At 37.0% G+C, this 26938-nt stretch overlaps 1 protein-coding gene across 4 annotated transcripts in view; it reads left to right on the plus strand.

Annotated features, from left to right (window-relative positions):
• ARHGAP24 (Rho GTPase activating protein 24) overlaps positions 1-26938 on the plus strand; it is a 518413-nt gene that overhangs the window by 420766 nt on the left and 70709 nt on the right. For 3 of the 4 annotated variants that reach the window (XM_054485627.2, XM_054485630.2, XM_054485628.2), the window contains one exon: positions 19366-19488. In XM_054485627.2, coding sequence (XP_054341602.1) covers positions 19366-19488 — 123 coding nt within the window. Of the gene's footprint in view, positions 1-19365; positions 19489-19736; positions 26750-26938 lie in introns of those variants that run through there. The other variant, XM_054485629.2, reaches the window with a different exon arrangement.

Below are 26938 nucleotides of genomic sequence, written 5' to 3' on the forward strand. Positions count from 1 at the left end.
TGTTCAAATATATTTTTCTCATCGGAATCACTTTACAAAACCTAAGTAGACATATCCACAGGAAAAGACGTATTATCTTGATATTCATCAGGGATTATGCTCTTTTTGAAATTGCTTTATCCTCTTTTTCAAATTGCTTTCTTGAATGACTTCAACATGACACATTTTCTCTTTTTGGTTAGCTCCTCTGCAAATGAATTATTGGCTGATACATAATTACCAGCAAAGGTGCACATATGTGTGAGCATCTGTGTGTATGTGTGTACATATGTGCTTGTCTGCGTATGTGTGCGTGTGTGTGTCTAAGTATTGTACTCACCCAGAATGACCTTGCTTATATTGGGATTAGAAATTGGAAATTTATATGCTTGTTTATTCCCTCATTAGACAGTAGATTACTTATGGATAAGAATTGTGTTTTAATTTTCATTGTATCCATGGCTTTTAATTAGTTGGTGCCTGCCATATAGTATTGTTTAAGATGAACTCATCCCAAAAATGATGCCTTGCTGCTACTCTTCCTGTATTGTGGATCCTCTAATAGTGGAGAGTTACTTGCAAGCAGTGAGCCTGGAAAAAGGTGGCAATATACAGGAAGAGCAAAATAAGGCTCAGAAAAATGGGCAAAAGACAATTCTTTTGGCAACCCTCTCAGAGCTTGGACATCAGCTGGAGGAAACCAACTCAACTTGAAAAAGCTACACTGCAAAAGAGACACTTGAGCTAGGTCTTCAAGCACATGTGCTCATATTCCTCACATGTGCTCATATTCCTCTCCCCATCTACACCACCATTTCAACTTTGGGACTATTTGTCAAAACACTTTTCAACTTCCCCTGCTTTCAGAACATCCTCCCTGATAACACAAGTCAATATTTATTTTCTATTTTCTTAACAGATGATACTCCTTACTTTCTATATCAGAAATGATTTCACCTGACTCTGCTCAGTTCATGTCTTCTTTGCCATCTTCCTCATTTCATGGTTTGTCTCCTTATTAAGATCACAAGGTCCTAGTGGATAGAAAATATATATTATTTCTGTACTCATCACAGTGCCTTGGCAGTCTTGAAAGTAAAAAAATTCAAGAAGGTGTAGCATTAAACTAGTTGTAAGTTATTATGTTTTTCCTTTGCACTAAAGTTGCTAGATATTTAGGCTTCTAGGAATGAGGAGAATGTTGTAATTTAAAAGGTACAGTTATATCATTTATGCAAATTTAACTGTATCAGAGTCCCAACTGAAAAAGATGACACACTCAACAAAGGGGGCTTCTCTCCAAAGGGATTACTTACTAAAGTGTAATAATAATGGTTCTAATAATAGTGAAGGAGATTTTCCAGTCTAAGAGACAATGGTAGAACTCTGAATAAGAGTTCCCTGTAGAAAAGTCTTATGAAGAGTAGTGAGTTTTGGTCAAAATACAGAGCCAGCCATAGATAATCCCAGAGCAAGGGAGTCAGGGAAGTACATACAGAAGTATCGAGAACTGTTTACCTAACAAAAAGCTTTCTCAGATAATTAAAAAGAAAAAAAAAGAAAGCCTTAATGGAAACAAATTAGTTTTAATGCTCAGGATATTGTAAACCATCAAGGGTCATCCCTACCTGAGTTTCAATATGCTTTAGGTCTAGCTTGTGGACATATTAAAGAACAATAAGTAATGAATGGAGCCAAATAATTCCAATTCACTAAGCATTTAGCCAAGAAATATCTTGGGTTTTACTTAATTCAGCTTAACTGACTATACTTCCAGGTCTTATTTTGAAGTTAAAGGTTTAAGTCTTGCTTCCTTGAGGTATTCTGAGTGGGCTTAGGTTTTTTCATTATCTAAAATACTGAGTTTGCTAACTTTGAGGTGTTTGCAGAGTCTACCATAGAGAAACACAGTGACCTTGATTTAAACTTACTTTCAACTACAAAACCTTCAGTAAATAACTGGATTTATATGGGTTTTCTTTTGTTGTTGTTTTTTTTTTTTAATTTGTGGTGTGTGTATGTATGTGTGTAAACATGTTCCTCCCCATCAGATAAGATTAAGAAAGATTGCACATATCTGTTCCCTCTTTGGTGGCTTTCTTACATTATATTTAACAAAATATTCTATCACATCTTATTGGGTAATGAGAATCTTATCCAAGGAATGTTGCCTTTAGTTTAGCAATATGCCTGTTGAATTGTCAATCTGTATTCAGACTTTAGCCAAATTTAGGTTGGTAATTACATATGAATCAGACAAGATGCCCCCAAACAGCGACTGGTTTACCAACTTCTAATACTGCTGCATAAACCCATGGGTGTTCATTAAGTGTTAATTAATGATGGAATGGTAGGTTGAATTGACTTGTGGACTCTGGCTGATTACTCTTTAATATAAAATTATGAAATGCACAGCATCAATCTATCAGCAGGAAAGATCAAATTTTAATTTAGTGAGGGTGTCTAGAAAATTGTAGAGCTATAGGAATTCAAAGAATTAATTATTTGTACTGATATGAAAGATCATGTTACAGGATCCTTGGGGTGTCGCTTTTCTGGCCTGAAACCTCTGGCCAGCGGCATCTTTGCCTGAGTTTTGCTCAGGCCCGCTGGGCTTTTTCCTCCTACTTGGCCTGGCAGGCTGCATTCGGCTGACACTACTGGCCTGGATCCTACGCCTGCGAAGGGAGAGTCAGGCATGGAGTGTGGGAGTGAGCATGGGGTCCGGCCACCGCATAGTCAGACACACTGGCTGCTGCAGCGGGACCCGCAGCTCCAGGTGCCGGCACAGGCACTGGCTCTCAGCGAGGCTGCGGCTGGACCAGGTGCACTGCAAGCAGCTTCCCTGGCTGGCACCTGGGAACGCAGTGGTGCCCAGAAGCTTGAAAACTCCAGGCACCACAGGACCCCAAAGAGGGAGTCACAGCCCTGGCCTGGGGCACTCCCAAGTCTGAGCTCCCCGAGGGACCACGGTTCTTTTCTCCTCTTTGCCTGCAACGTGGAGAGGTAAGGGGCATGTTTCAGCCCTGTGTTGTAGCTTTTTTAGCTCTGCCATTCAGCAGGTTCCAAGTTCTTGTCCTGTGACCAAGAACTCAGACAAGTGGAGGGAAAGCAAAATGAAGAGGAGCTTTGTTGAGCAATAGAACAGTTCACAATAGACCCACAGCGGGTAGCTCCTTTCCACAGTCAGGGTGTCCCAACGAGTGTTCAGCTCCTAGCAGAGAGGAGAACCTGGAGTGGGAATCTCCTCTCTGTAGACAGGTCGTCCCGTCATGTCTGCAGTTCTCAGCAGAGAGGAGGCCCTGGAGTGTGTTGCTCCTCTCTGCAGCTGTTCGCCCTGCAACTCCTGCTATTAGCAGAGAGAGTAGCTCCTCTCTGCAGGCAGGTCATCCCATCATCTGCTCAGCTCTGGCAGAGCCCAGGGGTTTCATGGGCCTCAGAGGGTTGGAAGTGCACGCAACTGGTCCATGGGCTGCCATGGGCAGCCCAGAAAAGGCTTCACAAGTTCCCACTCCTGTCCCTCGGTGAGACTGGCTACCTGGCCCCCAGCCTTCAGGTCATCCCCGGCCTGAAGGTGGGGCCTCACCCGAGACCCGCCCCCTTCCGTCCAGGAATCTGTCTGCCTCCCACTGCCTTTCATGGTGCCCTGCTCCACCCTGACTTTGCTCTGAGATCGGAGTGGACACTGGCAGGAGGGAGAAGCTAGGCAGCGGGGGCAGGTATTTCCGAGCCTGTGAGGGCAGGAGGGTCTTCCTGGGTCCTCAAGAGTACAGGAATGCCTGAGTCTGCAGCTGCAGCCATCCAAACTGCAGCTGCACCCAGGAGGGCGGGGCTCCTGCCTGCTCCACAGGGCAAGAGGCCTGGGTCTGCAGCCTGGTTTGGGTGGCTGCAGTGAAACCTGGGGAGCTCCCGCCCTAACTCGAATGGGGTGGGGCTCTCACTTGTCCCGGACTCCACTTGTCCCTGGCTCCTGCCGGCTTGTGCAGCTCTGGCAGCGCCTCCCTGCTACAACCTGCATGATGGCAGTGGCAGGCTGTCTGGAGCAGCCACTGGCATCAATAATACATAACCAAAAAAAAATAAAAAATTAAAACAATGAAAAAGTCCTGGCATCTAGACACTCTAGCTTTCCTTTGTTTCTGTTTAATTTTAAAGAGTTTTAATTTAAATCAGTTTTCTCAATTTCATGTAAAAAATGGGTGACTTTTAAAAGTTTTATCGTATTTGCTGATAAGTGGATGCTTTTGAGAACATTGAAGACATTGTGCCTTATTTTGCTAAGGACAGTCACCATTTTTTAAGGTTTGGGAAGTCATTGCAGACTATTTTGAGAGGTGGAAAGGAGTTCCTGAAATGGTTTTAAGATTTTTCAGCTTTGTGATGATTCTCTAAATTATTCTCATTTGTTGTAATTTTTAAACGTAAGACTACAACAATATGCTTTTAGCAACCTGCAAATGATTATTGGGAGTCACAGTTTTAAGGAGGAAATTCAGATTTTTATTCACTTACTTAATATTATCTAAAATTAGCATACAAGCATTTGTATTAAGAAGCAGTTACAGGTTAACATTCTTTATAAGAACTTCTATGTCTACAGTCAGTTTGGGAATAACATGTGGCCTTCTGGCCTCCACTCCTTTTGTAGGGTCTTAAAATTACTTGTAATTAGAATGGGTGAGACCCATTACAATTAGGTGAGACCCCCTAATTCTAGAAACAGATTGAAGAATTAACAGGGTGAGCATTATTTTCAACATATGTTGAAGGAAGAGTTTACTTGATGAAAACATAGTTGATTTGAAATATGTTTATAGCAAATGAGTTAAGAAAATATCCCCAATAATCCTTAGCTGTGGAAGTGATAATGGTCCTGAAATACCAATATTTTTCTCAATATTAGATTTTGGAACATTATACAAATGTTGTATGTTCTGTCAAGCAGCGTGCCTTTATCTAAATGGTGGAGTTTAAATTCCAGGCCCATAAGACAAATTTCACATCCTGCTCTCCCACACATATACACTGGAGCTCACAAAATCCAGAAAATTCAGACATAAACTGTGGGAGAAAAAGCACAATGGACAGTTAAGTTGTTATGATTGCAAGCCAATTGTAATTGCTTAAGATAAAAAAAATTTAAACCCAAATCAGAGTTTTTCTTATTTTTACACTACTACAATAATCACTAGCTGTCATTTGCTGGGTGGAATAATTTAGTTTTGTGCTATCATAGTATTTTATTTCAAAATATCACTTCTTTTGTGTATACCCAAATGCATTCTCTAAAATTGCTGCTATGTAAAATTGGGTAATTAACATCCATAGCAGTTAACACTAAGATATACTGTATGAAGAAAGTTGTTGCAATTAAATAAAGTTGCCAATAAACTCTTATTCAGTAAATATTAAAACTTGTTTTAAAATAAAAATAGTAAAATTTAACTTTGAAAATGATTTATGAGTTTTAACCACCTTCCTTCCTTATTTTGCCCCCAGGTAGAGTTGTAAAGAAAACTGCTCAATGCTATTTTGTTTTTTTTCAATGATTCTTTTCTAGATGTTTTCTATATTTGTAAAGTAACATACTTTGGGGTGAAAGCGATTATATGGACTGTCAAACCTTATTAAAGATCCTGAGAAGAGTGAAAAATTTTTTGCATAGCTTTAAAAAATTATGGATGAGTCTTTAAACTTCATCTCTCCTACATTATCAATTTTTCCCTCTCCAATGAATAATTCCCATGAACATATAAACATTCCTTAATATTTCTCATTTTAAACCTCCTTGTACCACAACTCATCCATCCAGCCATTGCTGCCCCCATTTCTCTACTCCTTAATACATTAAAATGCCTGAAAGATTTGTTTAGACTGGCCTTTTCTGTTTGCTTCCCTCCATAATCTTATGAACACATTCCAGGCAGAATTTCATTTGTGCTGATCTGGTGGATTGAAACAGCTCTTGCAAAGTTGTTCAAAAAACTTCCTCATTCCCTAATCCAGTTATCTACATCTAGTTGCCTAATCTAATGACCTCCATTTTCCCTAATCTAGTAGTCTATATTCACACACTTTTCATCTTATTTGACTTGTCAACAGCATTTGACTTGTTGATCGCCATTTTCATTCAGCCTCTCGTTTCTTTTTTTGCCTTACTAAATTTTCTTCACCATAGCTACAGTATTATCTGGGAACCTCATTTAGGTCCCTGTCTTTAAATATCATCTCATTGGTGACTTCCAAATGTATGCCTTTGGTCTAGACCTCTCCCGTAAACTCCAGCCTTTGTTTTATTCACTGCTGTATCCTCAGAACTAGAATGGTAACTGGCATAACAACAGGTGTTCAATAAATGTATTGAATAAATGAATGAATGCTCTGCTTTACCTCCTAGGGTTCTTGTAAAAACCAAATGAATCAAAGGCTATAAAAGTAATTTGTAAACTGTAGGTCACCTGGCAACTGTCATCTGATATTATGAGTCTTGCAGATTTGTAATATTAATAAACAATAAAATGAGTAAGATCTGAGGGAATTTTAAAAATGGATTTGAACATTTTAATCCAGATTTCAAAAGTGGCACGTCTCTCTGAATTCAATGTCCTATTTAACTCATCAAACTCTGGACATCAGGGAAAGAGGTATAATGAATCTGTATTCCAATGCAAAGAGAAATACCTTAATGTTTGCTTTGATATAAGTACGGTATCTTTAATGCGTGAAGCTCACAAATTTGCCAGACTCAGTCATCTCAACATGAATGACATGTTCCTGCAGAACTAGTTGCAGGGTTAATCATTTACAATGCAAATAGGCAATTAGATAAGTTATATGATCCATAGCTTTAAAGCTTAGTACTTTCTGGCTGAATGGCTGTCACTGAAGGAATAAGACCTGAATACAAGCTAATAGGATGAGTGTGGTTGAAATACATGAATTCTAAAATTTATAGCCTCTACCTGCTATAGGGAATTATAAGAGTAGTGGTTCTCAAACTTTATGATGCATCGGGATCACCCAGCAGGCATCTTAAAAGCACAGATTGCAGGGTCCCATTGCCAGTTTGATTCAGTTAGTGTGGAATGAGGTCCAAGAATTCCCATTTCTAACAAGTTTCCAGCTACTGCCAAGGTTATTTGCCGTCATCTTAGACATATACACTGAAGTTTTCATCACATTTTAAGTAACCCTGCAATAGAGGGTTTATCACCATGTTTATAGGGAATATAAAGTTCAATATAATTTCACATTTCTTCCCCTATATGAAGAATCTTTGTCCCTTTATCGACTTATTGAGACCTTCTTGTTTTTAACTTTCATGACCATTAGGAATTCCTATACTTCTCACCAATTTTCCTCAGTATTCAAGTCAACCATACCGTTAGGGGACATCCTGATAGAAAATGCCTTTAGTTTTAAGTTCATTTGTAAGTCAACAAACTCCCTGTCTTGCTCCTAAAGAAGTGGTATTCCATTTACTACATGTTGTGGATTATTGCACCAGGATTTGCTTTCTCTTGTAATTCTGGTCTGTATCAGCACTGGTGGAGTAACACTGATCTGAACATAAATACCATCTCTCATAGCAGCCTTCCTCCTATGTCAATCAGATATTTTGAATTTATGAATCTCCCAACCTAAACCAAACTAAATTAGAAGAGGATATAAATTCTAGATACTTTGGCTCTGCCAAGAAAATGTTCCAGCTTTATTTCTTGGAAGATTCTATCAGAAGAATGTAATTACATACTGTGAAGGAAGTAACTAGATTCTGAACCTCTGACAAAAGTGAAAGTCAGAATATACTGTTGGACTTAAATTGTTAACTTCCCAGTGCAATCTGGGAAACAAGTATTCAAAACATAATACATTATATCATTCTTATCTTTGACATGCTCAACACAAATAGCACATTTTTGAAGGAATAAGTCCAAGAAATGTGAAAAATAGTGAAATAAACTTAGCCTATTTGAGATTTTAAAAGTTTCATGAATCACTGAAAAGTAAATGTATCACAATTATACTTTTTTAAAAACGTGACCAAAATAAAAGTCAATATTTACTTAAAAGATAAATCAGTCATCACTTTCTTATTTATTTATTTATACTTTAAGTTATGGGATACGTGTGCGGAATGTGCAGGTTTGTTACATAGGTATACACGTGCCATGGTGGTTTGCCGCACCCATCAACCTGTCATCTGCATTAGGTATTGTTCTTAATGCTATCCCTCCCCTAGCCCCCCACACCCCAACAAGCCCCAGAATGTGATATTCCCCTCCCTGTATTCATGTGTTCTCATCGTTCAACTCCCACTTATAAGTGAGAACACGTGGTGTTTGATTTTCTGTTCCTGTGTTATTTTGCTGAGAATGATGGTTTCCAACTTCATCTAGGTCCCTGCAAAGCACATGAACTCATCCTTTTTTATGGCTGCATAGTATTCCATGATGTATATGTGCCACATTTTCTTTATCCAGTCTATCATTGATGGGAATTTGGGTTGGTTCCAAGTCTTTTCTATTGTGAACAGTGCTGCAGTAAACATACGTGTGCATGTGTCTTTGTAGCAGAATGATTTATAATCCTTTGGGTATATACCAAGTAATGCGGTTGCTGGGTCAAATGGCATTTCTGGTTCTAGATCCTGGAGGAATCACCACACTGTCTTCCACAATGGTTGAACTAATTTACACTCCCACCAACAGTGTAAAATTGTTCCTATTTCTCTACATCCTCTCCAGCATCTGTTGTTTCCTGAATTTTAATGATCACCATTCTAACTGGCATGAGATGGTATCTATTGTGGTTTTGATTTGCATTTCTCTAATGACCAGTGATGATGAGCTTTTTTTCATATGTTTGTTGGCCGCATAAATGTCTTATTTTGAGAAATGTCTGTTCATGTCCTTCACCCACTTTTTGGTGGGGTTGTTTTTTCTCTTGTTAAGTTTATTTAAGTTCCTTGTAGCTTCTGGATATTAGCCCTTCATCAGATGGATAGATTACAAAAATTTTCTCCCATTCTGTAGGTTGCATGTTCACTCTGATGATAGTTTCTTCTGCTGTGCAGAAACTTTTTAGTTTAATTAGATCCCATTTGTCAATTTTTGCATTTGTTGCCATTGCTTTTGTTGTTTGCTGTTTTGTTGTTTTTGAAGTCTTTGCCCATGCCTATGTCCTGAATGGTATTGCCTAGGTTTTCTTCCAGGGTTTTTATGGTTTTAGGTCTTGCATTTAAGTCTTTAATCCATCTTGAGTTAATTTTTGTATAAGATGTAAAGAAGGGATCCAGTTTCAGTTTTCTGCATATGGCTAGCCAGTTTTCCCAACACCATTCATTAAATAGGGAATCCTTTGCCCATTTCTTGTTTTTGTCAGGTTTGTCAAAGATCAGATGGTTGTAGATGTGAGGCATTATTTCTGAGGCCTCTGTTCTGTTCCATTGGTCTATATATTTGTTTTGATACCAGTACCATGCTGTTTTGTTTACTGTAGCCTTGTAGTATAGTTTGAAGTCAGGTAGGGTGTTGCCTCCACCTTTGTTCTTGTTGCTTAGGATTGTCTTGGCTATATGAGCTCTTTTATGGCTCCAAATGAAATTTAAAGTAGTTTTTTTTCCAGTTCTGTGAATAAAGTCAATAGTAGTTTGCTGTGGATAGCATTGAATCTATAAATTACTTGGGAAGTGTGGCCATTTTCACAATACTGATTCTTCCTATCCATGAGCATGGAATGTTTTTCCATTTGTTTGTGTCCTGTCTTATTTCCTTGAGCAGTGGTTTGTAGTTCTCCTTGAAGAGGTCCTTCACATCCCTTGTAAGTTGGATTCCTAGGTATTTTATCCTTTTTGTATAAATTGTGAATGGGAGTTCACCCATGATTTGGCTCTCTGTTTGTTTATTATTGATGTATAGGAATGCTTGTGATTTTTTTACATTGATTTTGCATCCTGAGACTTTGCTGAAGTTGCTTATCAGCTTAAGGAGATTTTGGGCTGAGACAATCAGGTTTTCTAAATATACAATCATGTCATCTGCAAACAGATAATTTGACTTCCTATCTTCCTATTTGAATGCCCTTTATTTCTTTCTCTGCCCTTTGCCTGATTACCCTAGCCAGAACTTCCAATACTATGTTGAATAGAAGTGGTGAGAGAGAGCATCCTTGTCTTGTGCTGGTTTTCAAAGGGAATGCTTCCAGCTTTTTCCCATTCAGTATGATATTGGCTGTGGGTTTGTCATAAATAGCTCTTATTATTTTGAGATATGTTTCATCAATACCTAGTTTATTGAGAGTTTTTAGCATGAATGAGTGAATTTTATTGAAGGCATGAATTTTATTGAAGGCCTTTTCTGCATCTATTGAGATAATCATGTGGTTTTGTCATTGATTCTATTTATGTCATGGGTTATGTTTATGTTTATTGATTTGCATATGTTGAACCAGCCTTGCATCCCAGGGATGAAGCCAACTTGGTCATAGTGCATAAGCTTTTTGATGTGCTGCTGGATTTGGTTTGCCAGTATTTTATTGAGGATTTTTGCATCAATGTTCATCAGGGATATTGGCCTGAAATTTTCTTTTTGTGTGTGTGTGTCTCTGCCAGGTTTTGGCATCGGGATGATGCTGCCCTCATAAAATGAGTTAAGGAGGAGTCCCTCTTTTTCTGTTGTTTGGAATAGTTTCAGAAGGAAGGGTACCAGCTCCTCTTGGTACCTGTGGTATAATTTGGCTGTGAATCCTTCTGGTCCTGGGCTTTTTTTGGTTGGTAGGCTATTAATTACTACCTCAATTTCAGAACTCATTATTGGTCTATTCAGGGATTTGACTTCTTTCTGGCTTAGTCTTGGGAGGGTGTATGTGTCCATACAAATGAATGTTTATTCATTTCTTCTAGATTTTCTAGTTTATTGCATAGAGGTGTTTATAGTATTTTTTTATGGTAGTTTGTATTTCTGTGGCATCAGTGGTGATATCCCTTTTATCATTTTTTATTGTGTCTACTTGATTCTTCTTTCTTTTCTTCTTTGTTAGTCTGGCTAGTGGACTATCTATTTTGTTGATCTTTTCAAAGAAACAACTCCAGGATTCATTGATTTTTTGAAGGGGTTTTCATGTTTCTGTCTCCTTCAGTTCGACTCTGATCTTAGTTATCTCCTGTCTTTTGCTAGCTTTTGAATTTGTTTTCTCTTTCTTCTCTAGTTCTTTTAATTGTGATGTTAGGGTGTCAATTTTAGATGATTCCCGCTTTCTTCTGTGGGCATTTAGTGCTATAAATTTCCCTCTAAACACTGCTTTAGCTATGTCCCAGAGATTCTGGTACATTTTGTCTTTGTTCTCATTGGTTTCAAAGAAATTATTTATTTCTGCCTTAATTTCATTATGTGCTCAGTAGCCATTCAGGAGCAGGTTGTTCAGTTTCCATGTAGTTGTGTGGTTTTGAGTGAGTTTCTTAATCCTGAGTTCTAATTTGTTTGCACTGTGTTCTGGGAGACTGTTTTTTATGATTTCTGTTCTTTTGCACTTGCTGAGGAGTGTTTTACTTCCAATTATGTGGTCGATTTTAAAATAAGTGTGATGTGGTGCTGAGAAGAATGTATATTCTGTTGATTTGGGATGGAGAGTTCTGTAGATGTGTATTAAGTTCGCCTGGTCCAGAGCTGAGTTCAAGTCCTGAATATCTTTGTTAATTTTCTGTCTTGTTGATCTGTCTAATATTGACAGTGGGGTGTTAAAGTCTCCCACTATTATTGTGTGGCAGTCTAAGTCTCTTTGTGGTCTCTAAAAACTTGCTTTATGAATCTAGGTGCTCCTATATTGGATGCATATATATTTATGATAGTTAGCCCTTCTTGTTGCATTGATCCCTTTACCGTTGTGTAATGCTCTTCTTTGTCTTTTTTGATCTTTGTTGGTTTAAAGTCTGTTTTATTTGAGACTAGGATTGCAACGGCTTCCTTTTGCTTTCCAAATGTTTGTTAAATATTCCTCCATCCCTTTATTTAGAGCCTATATGTGTCTTTGCACGTGAGATGGGCCTCCTGAATACAGCACACCAATGGGTCTTGACTCTTTATCCAATTTGCCAGTCTGTGTCTTTTAATTGGGGCATTTAGCCCATTTAGATTTAAGGTTAATACTGTTATGTGTGAATTTGATCCTGTCATTATGATGCTAGCTGGTTATTTTGCCCATTAATTGATGTGGTTTCTTCATAGTGTCAATGGTCTTTACAATTTGGTATGTTTTTGCAGTGGCTGGTACCAGTTTTTCCTTTCCATAGTTAGTGCTTCCTTCAGGAGCTCATTTATAGCTACTTTGAACTTAAACATAAGCTAGCTGCATATTGTAGAATGATTTCTTCTTACAAACAGATTATGACCTAGTAAGGGATATATAGTATGTACTGAGGAAATTAAAATGTAGAATTAATTTTACAACAATTCAAGATAACATTTAGTAATGTGTTTGTTGTGTGGTACTGACTACAAATGAAATGATAATTACTGCCACAGGGACCTTAATTAATTCTGATGTTTTGGTTTACAGATTTTTAAATATTCAAATATGTTATTGTCGAAAAATACATTTTGTCAACTTTTCCATTGGCAAAATGCATTGAAATTTTACCATGCTGATATTTTTGAAATTACCCTTGGGGAAGAAATACTTGTAAGAAAATCACTTAACAAATCATACTAAAACTCTTTAATTTTCAGGTAGTAAAATCTCTATATATGAAAAACTTAAATATAGTATTGAATGTGAGGACAATTTGTTCTCTAGCTTTATTTCGTGAATTATGTGCTATTTTATGATTTTCATTGTTATTTATTAAGAAGTGACAGTATCCATAGACGCCTATAATTTGTTGCTTGTACTGCACATGACTCTGCTTGTTTTTCAAGTATCGGTCACCATAAAAGGGAAGAGATATTTTTCCTCTCAGTAATTTTCCACTGATATGCTTCAGAATTTACTTTTATTCTTGCAATTTATCATTAGAGTTCCACTATGAATAAAGTCCCAGACTAAGTTTGGGGAAAGTAATACTTTAAAAATAAATAAATAAATAAGAGTTTATAGTCATATGAGTGAAAATTATTAACTCTATATTCTAAATGACAATTAAATGACATAAATTTCCAGTATTTTTCTGTAGCCTATAATAAAATGGATAGTAGAATAGTCTAGTTTTCAACTGATTTGTGGTTGGGAATGAGGAAACAATTCACCCTTGAAGCTATTAACAGCATCTGAGTATTCACTGAAATGTCCTCAGTTCTCTACTGTGAACTTGTCTTGGAAACTAACTCAAATGTCTGTGACAGCAGTTTCCTTTGTGCAACTGCAACTTGTTTAAAAATTTAAATGCAAACAATTAATTCACTGCAATATTTAAACAATTATTTATTGGAGATGATGCACATATCTTCTAAGAAAGACATCACTTCTAAGAAACTTTTTGTTTTTTAGTTCACAATTTTATTGACAACTTACATTTATTTTCTTCAAAACAAAAATAGCAAAAGCCTACTTTGGTGACTATTTTTGGAACTTTTCACACAATAAGTACAATAAAATGTTTCTTAGAGTATAATTTTTAGAAAAGCAATGCACATAGGAGCAATCTTTAATGCACGTAATAGTAGCAATCTTTTTGTCACTGAGAAAGTCCTAGTTACCTGATGTACTCTGGACTTTGAGCAACATAGGTCTCGTGTCCCAAATCTTCCATTGAGGACACTCAATGGAATAAATACATGGTAGAGCATCCGGGACAATACATTTATTATAAAATGATACATGGTTAAACATCTGGAAATTATAGAAAAGTACAAAAGGAGAGCAAAAAATCTCCCAATCTTAGCAATCAGAGATAGTTATTGTTAAAATTATTGTGTATTTCAGTCTAGTATCTTATTTTTCTAACTTTCCACCTATATACAAATTGAGATAATATATACATAAAATTTATATATTTACTTTTATATAATAAAAACTCATATTAATAAACTTCAAAATCATGTTTTAGTGACTGCATCATAAGGAATATTATCCATACGTCTATAAACAATGAGCATGTTGGTATCATTTGCTTATAGTATACTATTTCCAATATTTCTCTCAAAAAATTAAGAATTATTTTCAAATGTATTTATTAAAGGTATAATTTTTGAAATTATTATTTTGTAATTACTAAAAGTGTCAATGTTTTCATACAGTTAATGGATATTTACATTTCATTTTAGAATTAACTATGCATTTTTTATGTTGATTTCTTTAAACTACCTTTTAATTTTTGATTACACATTTCTTAGTCTATTAAATTCATTAAGCTTTTCTTAATCTAACTTTTAATTTTTGTAAAAGTTGGTCATGTCAAGCATCTATTTAAGAGAATCTATTTTATTTTTAAGAAAGAAAAATTTATGTCAAATCCAAATATATAGAATATCTCAACAAAATGTACAAATACCTTCAATTAGATATAAACAAGTAAAATTGAATGATGTGGCCAACTTAGTTAACAAAATCATAAATGGTTGATGTGTTAATAGTAGCACTAAAGCATTGCTACCAACAAGAGTTAACATCTAAAAGTTGTATACTACTTTCTGACATGTGTTATTTAGAATGTGAACAAATCTAGTATCATTTAAAGTAGTAGTATTTAAAGATTACAACTGCATAAGATATTTATGTCCATGCAGAAATGAAGAAAGTAGAATGTGTACTTGTTCATGTAACATAAATATAATATGATATAATACACACACATATTGCATTTGGGTTGAAGACTGGGAAACTCTCACCACTCCAGTGATAATTAGATCTCAACATTGCTTTTAAAAATTTCACCTCTTGAAAGAATTTTTTATTCAAAATGGTTAAATAGATCATTAAGTCCCATAAAGGGCTAATGAAGAAAGTGAATCTTGATCCACATGATTGAAAGTCAAAATTCTGAGTTTATTCATTTATCAAATCATATCTTTGGTAAGTTATTTTTAAGCCCCTTCACTTGCAAGGCAGTGCCAGGCTCTTAGAACTGAGGGGTTATGCATTAGAACAGATGGCACTTTCAGTTAGAAATCACCTATTTTTAGTACAGAGTATCTAGTTCATATCTATAGAAATTATATCTATATAATTGTTTAGTTACACCCTTAGTAATAAGTCTATATTTACACAAAGAATCATACAAAAACTTTTTCTAAACCATGCCCCACCCCTTGCTATTAAAATGAGGAATGAAGATCTAGATCCATAGATGAAATTCACAGATGGGATTTTGTATCTGTGATTGGCAGTCTAAATGAGATTCAGAGTCAGACATGCAGCATCATTGGCAGAGATAAAGCATCAAATGAAAAGTCAGGGGATAATAGCCAGTTGTGCATATCATTCTTTTTCCTCTGCTTTCAGGCAGATACACACTGTAGCGGCTGCCACTCACTCTAATTACTAGACCTGGAGTGACACAGCAAGATATTGCTCTCTGAATTGCTAAGCATCCTTCAGGCAAAGACAATAATTACAATATTCTGATTTCAAAAAGATAATATCTTGGGCTCGATACTGTGGTATAAGTGGATCAGAATACAAAATTAATTTTTAGAACTGCACCATGCTAAATGGAGCATCTTTATATTGTGCCATTTAGTTACTTCTGCCACTTATATGTCATACAGCCATGTATATGCATATTAATATATGGTGTATTTACATGTGCAGTATGTAATTTTAATGTGCATTGGTGTGTATATGTGTATCAAGAAAGATAACACTTTTAGAACATCCCTGTTACTATTGACTAATTGTTCTCAAACACTTATTAGATTTAATATCTCTGGGATCGATTTAATGTAATATGTACTTTTTACATAGGTAAGTGTGAGAGACAATTAAATGACATAAATTTAATATTTACAACATTTCTACTTTTGCCTAACACAGTGCTAGTATTTTTTATGTGATTTATTTTGTTGAATTCTCACAAAAATTGACTAAGTATGTATAATTGTCTCTAAAGCATGTTCAAGATGACTATGTTTCAGACTCCTCCCTTATAACATATACAAAAATCAACTCTAGATGGATTAAAGACTTAAATGTAAAACTCAAAATTATAAAAACCCTGGAAGACAACCTAGGCAATACCATTCAGGACATAGACACAGGCGAAGATTTCATGATGAAAATGCCAAAAGCAATTGCAAGAAAAGCAAATATTGACAAATGGGATCTAATTAAACCAAAGAACTTCTGCATAGCAAAAGAAACTACCAACAGAGTGAACAGACAGCCTACGGAATGGGAGAAAATTTTTGCATGCATCTGACAAAGTTCTAATATCTAGCATCTATGAGGAACTTAAACAAATTCACAAGAAAAAAACAACCCCATTAAAAAGTGGTCAATGGACATGAACAGACACTTTTCAAAAGAAGACATACATGTGGCAAACAATCATATGAAAAAAAAGCTGAACCTCACTGATCATTAGAGAAATGCAAGTCAAAACCACAATAAGATGCCATCTCACACCAGTCAGAATGGCTATTACTAAAAAGTCAAAAGATAATAATAACAAATGCTGACAAGGTTGTGGAGAAACAGGAACACTTATACACTCCTGGTGGGAGTATAAATTAGTTCAACCATGTGGAAGACAGTGTGTTGATTCCTCAAAGACCTAAAGACAGAGATACCATCTGACTAAGCAATCCCATTATTGGGTATATACCCAAAGGAATATAAATCATTCTATTATAAAGATACAAGCACACATATGTGCATTTCAACATTATTCACAATAGTGAAGACATGGAATCAGCCCAAATGCCCATCAAATGACAGACTGGATAAAGAAAATGTGTTACACGTACACCACAGAAAACTATGTAGCCATTAAAAAAAAGAAGAAGATCATGTTCTTTGCAGGGACATGAATGGAGCTGGAGGCCATTATCCTTAGCAAACTACCACAGGAACAGAAAACCAAATACTGCATGATCTCACTTACAAGTGGCAGCTAAATAATGAGAACACATGGGCATATAGAGGGGAACAACACACTGACTGGGCCTATCAGAGGGTGGAGGGTGGAAGGAGGGAGAAAATCAGGAAAAATAATGAGTACTAGGCTTAATACCTGGGCGATGAAATAATCTTTACAACAAATCCCCATGACACAAGTTTATCTGTGTAACAAACCTGAACATGTATCCCTGAACTTAAAATAAAAGTTTTTTTAAAAAAAAAGATCACTGAGTTTCCAGAAGTTAAATAACTCCCTGGAAGCCAAACAGCTAATGTAAGATAAAACTGTGACTCTAGCTGGATTTTCTTTGACTTCGAAATCTGCTTTTTCAGATACAAGTTGTTTAAAGCAGGGGACCCCAACCTCTGGGCCCCACAGCAGGAGGTAAGCCAGGGGCAAGTGAGCATTACTGCCTGAGTTCCCCCTCCTGTCAGATCAGTGGCAGCATTAGATTCTCACAGGAGCGAACCCTACTGTGAACTGCGCCTGAGAGGGATCTAGGCTGCCCGCTCTTTATGAGAGTCGAACTAACGCCTGATGATCTAAGGTGGAACAGTTTCATTCCGAAACCATCCCCCCCACCACCCCATTTGTGGAAACAATGTCTTCCACAAAACTGGGTCCCTGGTACCAAAAAGGTTGGGGATCACTGGTGATCGACCTAGAGTGGAACTAGACATGTAAAAGAATCACTGTTTCCCTAGTAGTGAGATGTTCGCTGTAACAAGAGTAGGCTAGTTTTATTTATTCAAAAGATTTGTCAACATATGGAAACCTATTTGATATAGTTTTTTGAGCCCTTCTTCTGTTCCCATTTAGTTGTATTAAAATGTAATGCATCAATACTGGTTGTTCAACTGGTTGGCTTAAAGTTATTGCACTTTTCTGACTTTTCACCTGTTCCAAAAATTTATATCAATGCTAGAATAGTTGTCCTTCTCAACCTAGAGCATTCATATAGAATTTAGAGGTCACTAAACTCTAATGCCTGTAACTTTCAGAACTATGTGTGAACCAGATTGAGTGTGAAATAATAGTGAGTGTGGTGCCTGTTGTAAACTGGAGCCTGCAAACTCCTTATGAAAGTATTTAGATCCACCTACAAACAAACAAACATCTTAACCAAACAAAACACTCAGATATGAATTAATTCAACCCAAGGGATCAAGTATACAACACTGCATGAAAATTAAATGTTGATAGATATTTGAGTACCTTAGAAGTTAGTATAATATTAACATATTATCAGGATCCAGTTAAATACTATTCTATTTTTTAAATTATTCCTTCTGTGAGCAACACTATTTTCAAAGACGGTGAAGGGGTGCAGGCTTTGATACTTGTCTTCAGAAATACTCCTTTAAACATAAAAGGTATAACGAAACCATGCCTCAAGACCTGTTTCAAGGTCAAATATGATTATCCCTGTTTTGTAAGTGGGAAAATTACTCACTAGGGAAACTTAAATGCGCTATAAAAGACTTCTAAGAAATTAAATTACATGCTTTGGAAGTCTAGCACTTCAAAGTTGATATTAGAGATTATAAAGGTTTTAAAGTTCATGAGTTGTTCTTTGGGGAAAAATACTAGAGAAACCATCAAGGTTTTGCACAGAGGCACTGCCAGAGTTTCCTAAAGCTCACCCTCAGGTGCGAGAGCCATCAGGGTGTTGATCTGGCCTTTGTGGCTGTCCAGGCATGTCTTCTTCTTCCCTGCCTCCTCTTTGTTTGCCCTCCTGAAGTTGTGATCTCGGGGGATGAGGTTCCTCTTCCAGCACAGAGGCATAGAGAAGAACCTCTGGATCAAAGGCATTGCATGTGGCTCTTTACTCTTTCTTGTAACTCTCATATCCAGTCACGATGTCCTGGTGGCCTCTGTGTGTGTGCACTATGCAGTGCTCAGACTGTTCCACGCTTGCTTCAAATGAAAGGCCAAGCTCTGTGGACCATTTTTCCACCTTCTCTGTCTTTCATTTTGTTTTTGCTGTTCCTCCCTATTCAGCAGCTTCGTGTGAATAGATTAGATTACGAATTGATGCAGGCCTATGGGTTGTTGCTAGGACAAAAAAACCCAGGCTTTGTTTAGAAAATGACATTTGTTCTCCAGCTTTCTCCTGAAAACACAAGAGTCTCTCCTTTTTAAAATTTTTCTTTCCACTCAGAAACCATGGTAAATATGTCATCATTGGGTAGAACTTAGTGCGGGCTATATTAGGCACAGTCTCTGTTTCAGGGGTTCTTCTGGAGGCTGATGATGAGGAATCTCTGGATGCAACTTCAGCTGCATATGTTATCTGGATGCAACTTCAGCTGCATATGTTACTGTTTTCACAGGAGGCGATCGAGATCGGATGACAGCAAATCATGAGAGCTACCTCCTCATGGCGAGCACCCAGAATGATATGGAAGACTGGGTGAAGTCCATCCGCCGAGTCATATGGGGACCTTTCGGAGGAGGTGAGTGTACTTTAAAATCATGGAAAAACAGAAAGGTAGACCAAACCTGTTCATCCCTTTCCCCCAGCGAATGTTACTATTAGCTCCTGTATTCAAGTGGGTGAATGTTAAAATAAATTGTAAATTGTTCAACATTATTGTTAGGCGTATGTCTTCGTAAATCCTACAAGTTTAATTTAGATCATGTGTAATTAATAATGAACCTTCTTCTGTGAATATGTTGAATGATAAAAATGGGTGGGTTTTTTTTTAGTTTTGGATTTTCCCATATTACCGACAATACACAGTTACGGGACTCATACTGTAAAAGTAGATTAGTTAAGAACATCTAGATATGAAGTGAGAAATTTATGACTAGTGGTTCTGGAAGATATTCCAGCCCCCAAACACTCAATTGTATCAAAGAGGAATGCCAAAACTTTTGATAATAATCTGATGATTATTGGAGTAAAAACATCCTTCAGATCAGTTAAGTGTTGGTAAATTTGAAAGTAAGTTTTTAAAAGGTTTTAGTTAACACAGTGTTGAGAATGCACCATGTCAAGAATGAGCTAAAAAGGTGCTATGCATAGAACTAAACAAAGGAAGAAAAGATAAAAGATGTGATCTTGGTATGCCAAGAAATAGAAAATAGAATCATATAAACAGAAAAAGTATTCAACGAAAATGAGCAAATAGACCAAAAAAACAAAAGCACAAAATTATTTATCTACAACCACAATATATTTCCAAGAACATAATGCCTAATTTTTATATGGTGATATAGTTTATAATAAATTGTATTAGTCAAATTCACACTTTATAAACAATTACAATCCTTATATTTATTTTCCATTATTTTGTATATTGTCAACACCCTGAATTGAGATAGTGATTTTTTTTTTCTCTAAACATAACAGATGCTTCTTAGGCCGACTGACCATTTTATATTTTAGAATAACTTCAAAAGCTTAGTTTTAAAAGTTGGTAAGTTGAAGTTAAAATAGTAAAGATTCATTGAAAACATGATATTTTACTCGATTCATGGCACATGTTTGTAATATGTCTATGTTTTAAAAATATCTTCTGTTAGGGAAAGGGAAGGTTCCTAACCAGGATGACCATTCATTCCAGTTTCCTTAGTAAGAGTGGTTTACAAATTTTGTCCCAGGCTAATTACTGATTGTGCTACCTTTCACTCCCATGGTGTTCTAGTTTGGATGACAACACATACGGTTATCTTATTCATAACCCAAAATGGCTAGCAAGTGACTATGTAAAATATTTGAAAACACCGGCTGAATCCCCACTCCAGTACCTTAGCAGAGGATTCCTCATAGTTTTGCAGTAAGGAGTCCACCTTTATCCATGGTTTCAGTTGCCACTGGTCAACTGCAGTCTGAAAATATTAAATGGAAAATTCTAGAAATAAACAATTCACAAGATTTAAGTTGCATGTTGTTTTTAGTAGCATAATGAAATCTCATGCTGTCCTTCCCAGGGTGTGAATCGTCCAATTGTCCAGTACATTCACGCTGCACACACTACCCGCTGCCCATTAGTAGCCATCTCGGTCATCAGATCGGCTGGCTGTCAAAGTATCACAGTGCTTGTGCTCAAGAAAGCCTTGTTTTACTTAATAATAGCCCCAAAGGGCAAGAGTAGGGATGCTGGCAATTTGGATATGCCAAAGAGAAGTCATAAAATGTTTCACTTATGTGAAAAGGTAAAAAATTCCTGATTTAAGGAAAAAAAAAAAAGTTGTATGCTAAGGTTACCAAGAGCTATAGTACAATGAAATATCTTGAAAGAGAGACCATGTTCACATAACTTTTATTACAGTATATTGCTATAATTGTTCTATTTTATTAGACTATTGTTATTGTTGTTAATCTTTTACTGTGCCTAATTCATAAATCATACTTTATCATAGGTATGTATGAATAGGAAAAATATAGTATATAAAGGGTTCAGTACTATCTGAGATTTCCGGTGTCCAGTGGGGACTTTTATCCCCTATGGATAAGGAGTGGCTACTGTACATGAGAGACACATACTCATCCTCATCTGGTAATGTTTGCTAGCACCTCCAGGGTGAAGGGTTTGTGGGGAGCCTGAGGATGAATCTTTTTGAAGCTCCGTTGTCTGTAAAGACTCTCTTCTCCCCTTTATAATCAGATTTCTGGAATTCCTGAGTTCCGAAGAATCTTTAATATCTACTGAAGAATATATTTTTGTTGAGGGATTATTTATATCAAGTGTTAGTTATTTTCTCCCCTTTCTCCTCTTCTGTCTGTGACTTTCTGAAAAAAAATGAATGCCATCCAGTTAATTTCTCCAAATAAATGGCCACGGGCAGTCACATCAACCCAGAAATCTCAGAAATAATTCCAGTGGGACTGGGTGAATTGTATATGTGAATCTTCAAATTCATGAACCTGGAAGGGACACTTAAATAGTTGATTGGTCTATAAACTTTATTATATAAGACCTACTTCAGGGATTTTACAAATGCTCGATTTGAATTTACATTTAAAGAGATATATTTTAGCATATAGCACTCATAATAGAAACAATGCTTCAAAGAATAAGTCTTCTCCTGCCTTCTTTGTTTAATAAGTATTATGAGACTGCAAGGCAAGCATTTAAAGTACTCATTTAATTTGTAAGAGATCCTTTGTGATTTTTCTGAATATGAGAGTTTGCTAAAGTTAATACAGCACACAAAACAAAATAGAATGTTAATACTGATAAGAGATCCCAACTGTCAGCCATAATCTTGGGTTTCAGATAATATATTAATCTAAGGTTTCAAATGTTCCCATTAATATTAATAAATTCTATTGATTGAATTTTAAATAAATCTTATAAATTTTCGTTTTAAACAATACAGTTATATGACTGAAAAACCCTTTTACTTGTCTTACACTGTGCATTACGTTTCCACTTAACATTTCATTGAAATTAACTTTTCTGCCAATTTGCAACATTTTAAAACCACTGTTTTAGTTCAACTACACATTTTGTGGATTAAGTCTTTAAGACCCAAGGAGGATGAAAAACTTGCCAAGTGTCACACTGTGAGAAGCAGAAGTAGGAAGAAAACCCATGTGTTCCTCCTGCTTTATAGCAAAATAGTGTGATCTATTACTTCTACTGCGGTAGTAAAAAACCCACAATTATAAGTCCATGCCTTATTGATCATATATTCTTCTGTATATGAAAAATAATGAAAGTTTTTAAACATACAATAATTAGAATTAATATAGTTTTATGAGTCCTTCAAAAATACTAGAATTGATACCATCGAGCAATTAGAAAAAAAAATCCAAAACAACCCAAATGTCCATCAACAGATGAATGAATAAACAGAATGTGATGTATCCATAGAATGGATTATTATTAAACCATAAAAATGAATGAAATACTGATACATACAACACCATGAATGAAACTTGAAAACATTATGCTAAGTGAAAGAAGCCAATCACAAAAGAGCACATTTTATGATTCCATTCATATGAAAGTATAGAACAAGGAAATCTACAGAGACAGAAAATAGATTGGTGGTTGCTTAGAGCTGGGATGCAGTGATGAGGGGGTAAGGGAGAGATAGCCAAAAGATACAGGGTTTATTTTTAAGATGAAAATGTTCTAGAATTAACTGTGGTGATGTTTGCAAGTATATGTGAATATACTAAAAACCATTGAATTGTACATTTTAAACTGGGGAATTCTATGGTATGGGAATTATATCTCAATAAAGCTGTTTAAAAAATTCTGAATTGTCATAATCACCCTTCATAAGAGAATGCACTATCCCTTCCTATCTTAGTTATGAAACCCAGGCCCTGTTAATACTAAATGAAAAGCACTTGATTAGATGGTATCTGTAAGGACATTTAGAAGAGGAGGTGACATATCACTCTGATTTATCAATCACAGTATACCACCTTTGGATACGTTTTAAATGTATCTATTACAAAGAGGGCATTTCATTGTGGCAATTTTTTAACCTGTGTTTTTAAAAAGCTAAAGTTTTTCATGAGGCACTTAAGCTTATCTTTATTCAGGTTGCACATATATGCAAAATATTCCCTCTTTGCCATTACAGTAATAGAGATGAGATTAAAATATAGGAGACACCTGAGGAGCTTGTCTAGTTCTTCAGTCTCCTAGAAAACTGTTAGGTGGGAATGTAAATAAAATGTAGGGTTTTGGAATGATAGGCCTTTCCTTCGTAATAAATTGAATTTATAAAATACTCATATGGGACAGGGAACCAAGGGAAATGTGAAAAGTATTGAATCTAGATAGCTCAACTTTGTGCTACCTGCTGAAAACCCATGCACAGTTGCTCCTCTAGTAATAATGCTGAGAGGCACATGGTTTCTGCATAAAAGTCAAATTCAAAAATCTGAATATCAAACATTTATTTAGCCTTGGGAAGGCTTCCTTCCTTCCTTCCTTCCTTCCTTCCTTCCTTCCTTCCTCCCTCCCTGCCTCCCTTCCTTTCTTCCTTCCTCCCTCCTCCTTCCCTCCTTTCCTCCCTTCCTTCCTTCCTTGTGTATTTTTATACTGGGTTTCTGTTCAATTGTTTTTGAGGCAATAATTATGGAAGTGTCTAGTCCGGAATCTGAGATCTGAGGAGAGTGATAATTCATTAATAGTTTTTTTGTTTTGTTTTGTTTTGTTTTTTTTGGAGACGGAGTCTCCTTCTGTTGCCCAGGCTGCAGTGCAATGGCGCAATCTTGGCTCACTGCAACCTCTGCCTCCCTGGTTCCAGTGATTCTCCTGCCTCAGCCTCCCCAGGAGCTGATATTACAGTCGCCTGCCACCACATCCAGCTAATTTTTTTTTTTGTATTTTTAGTAGAGATGGGGTATCACCGTGTTGGCCAGGCTGGTCTCAAACTCCTGACCTCAGGTGATCCACCCGCCTCAGCCTCCCAAAGTGCTGGGATTACAGGTGTGAGCCATTGTGCCCGGCCCAATAGTTCTTGTAGCTCTGATGGCTTAGCCTAATGTTAGCTACTGCCAAAATCAGGTATTTCCTGTATATTTCTGCCTCCTAATAAAAAGAGTTGATTCAGAGACCCAGCAAGGCAGTAAGAATACTATTTGTGAATAATCCTTACAATGAACGATTGGCATGTAGGCAGACAGAGGTTAATTAAAAGGCAACGTGGTCAGGCAACGTTCACAGACCAAGTGCACAATCTTGGATATGTAGTTTTACTTCCCTTGCCTTTGGTTTTACTCACTTGTGAAATAAGAAAATTAGAAGAAAAAAAATGCTTTCACTTCCCAGCTCCAAAATCCTGTAATTACAGGAGTTCCCTGTAGATCAGTGTTCAAGTCAGTGGATTTTTCTGTTGGCTGAAGTGCTTGAAGGGCAGCACTGTCTCTGTCTTCATGGTGCTGAGTTACACTTTGTGGTTCTTTATTTTCTTAGCAGCATGCTGTGACACAGAAGGTAAAATACCATTTGAACCACAGGGCAGAACTAAATAATAATAATCCTTTCAATGACAAAAGATTACCTACATGGGCATGCTAGTCAGAGTAATGATGTTTTTAATGGAAGGACCTTTTTAACACTCCTCATGGTCTTTTAAAGCTTCTGCCAAATGGCTGGAAAGGAACACAGAGGCCTTAGGGGTCAGTTGGGGTTAAGGCACTAGCATTCCAAATCAGTTCATGGAACAGCCAGGTGGATGAATGATTAACCCAGCAAGTAAATTGTTCAGTGAGTAGGACTGAGAGGCTTGGTGGACATGGGGGCTGGGGTGCAGAAAGTACGTGCAAGAGCATGGAAGAATGTTGAAAACAGGATTGGTTTGCAAACCATGCCTAGAGAAACATATGTGTGTGTAAATACACACACAAATACGTGTTGATGTGTTTGCAGCTTTACCCACAGACTCTTTGCCACTGGATTTTAAATATTTTTCTGTTTTACAGACACACACATACACATGTATAAATATGTTTTCAGGGTATGCATGTTAAATCAGTGCTCACAAATGAATTCAATTACAAATCATTCGAAAAAAAGTAAAACTTGTATGGGAGGAGAATAAATGCAGGTATGAAAGGGCAAAAAGTTTACCCCCTGGGGGTTGGTTTGGTGCCCTGTGATTTCTGGAGGGGCTGAGCCAGCTAGCTGTAAAAGTGCTACACAAGACAAGAGCTGGGAAGTCAACACAAAGTCAAAAGAAAAAGAAAGGGGTTCGTACCGCAGCGTGGCATTCTCCCTCCTCCCCTCATCCTGTTGTGACTGCACCTGCTGAATGTGACTGGCGGGCACTGGAAGCAGCCGCAGCCACAGCCTTGGTGAGGAGCAACCGCAGCCCTGCCAGCTCCCTCCCAGTTCTCATTGAGAAAAGGGGAGACAGAGCAGGAGAGGGCAGGAGACGCTCCCTGCAAAGCTGCCTCCCCCCACAGATCCAAAGAGCCTCTTGGAATGGGCACTCGACTGTTCTGACGTGGTGATTCTCTCGGGAGTCTGAAGACAGAAAGGAAAGGGGAGAAACCTGCAGAGAGCATCAAAGGATGAGGGGTGCTATAAAAGAAGCAGGGGAGTCCTTTGAAAGAAATCTATCATGCACTGAAATGCTTTCTGGAGAAGGTGCCATTATTTTCCTCCCCTCTTGCTCAGATGAAAGGAGCCAGCAAGGACAGTCCTGAAATATTCCTCAGGGGCCTTTTTGTCATTGTTCCTCTTTCCTTTTGCACAGGGCTATTTGCTGACCTTTCCAGAGGAATCTCAGTCCAGCTGAGAAGACAGTTCTTAATAAAAACAAAAAAAAATGCAAAAACCAATTCCTGCTGTTTGAATGGGAATGGTAGCTTGCTTGCTGCAGTTCTTTTCCTGTGACATTTTGGAATGTCTGCAGAAACTTAAGAAAAAAAAAAAAAAAAAAAAAAAAAAACCTTAAAAACTCCCTGGATTGGGCAAGAGAAAAGGAAGTTTTTTTGCTAAAAAGGAGTAAATGAGAGGTGGTAACTTATCCCTAAGCCAGGACCTGGATGATCAAAACCTTCAAGTTCTAGGAATCAGCACTTCAAAAATAACAAATAAACAAGCATGAGGAGTGGCTGTGGGGTTTCGCTCAGAGGCAGGTTTTAAAGGAAGCCAAAACCGGGTTCAGAACTTCGGGCCTGTACGATGCCTGAAGACCGGAATTCTGGGGGGTGCCCAGCTGGTGCCTTAGCCTCAACTCCTTTCATCCCTAAAACTACATACAGAAGAATCAAACGGTGTTTTAGTTTTCGGAAAGGTAGGTAGATGATATGTTCATGTCCTTTTTATAAATATAAATAATATTCTCTTAGGCTTTAAGGTCTGTTTATGCTCAGATAAAATGGGAGTTTGGAAACCAAGAGCTTAGGACTGTACAAGAGTGATTTGTGCATATCCTTGCTTGTCTATACTTATTTTCTGAGGTTCATTTAAATGTGTATATTGT

This window comes from Pongo pygmaeus, chromosome 3 (genome assembly GCF_028885625.2).
Source record: "Pongo pygmaeus isolate AG05252 chromosome 3, NHGRI_mPonPyg2-v2.0_pri, whole genome shotgun sequence".
Taxonomy (NCBI): Eukaryota; Metazoa; Chordata; class Mammalia; order Primates; family Hominidae; genus Pongo; species Pongo pygmaeus.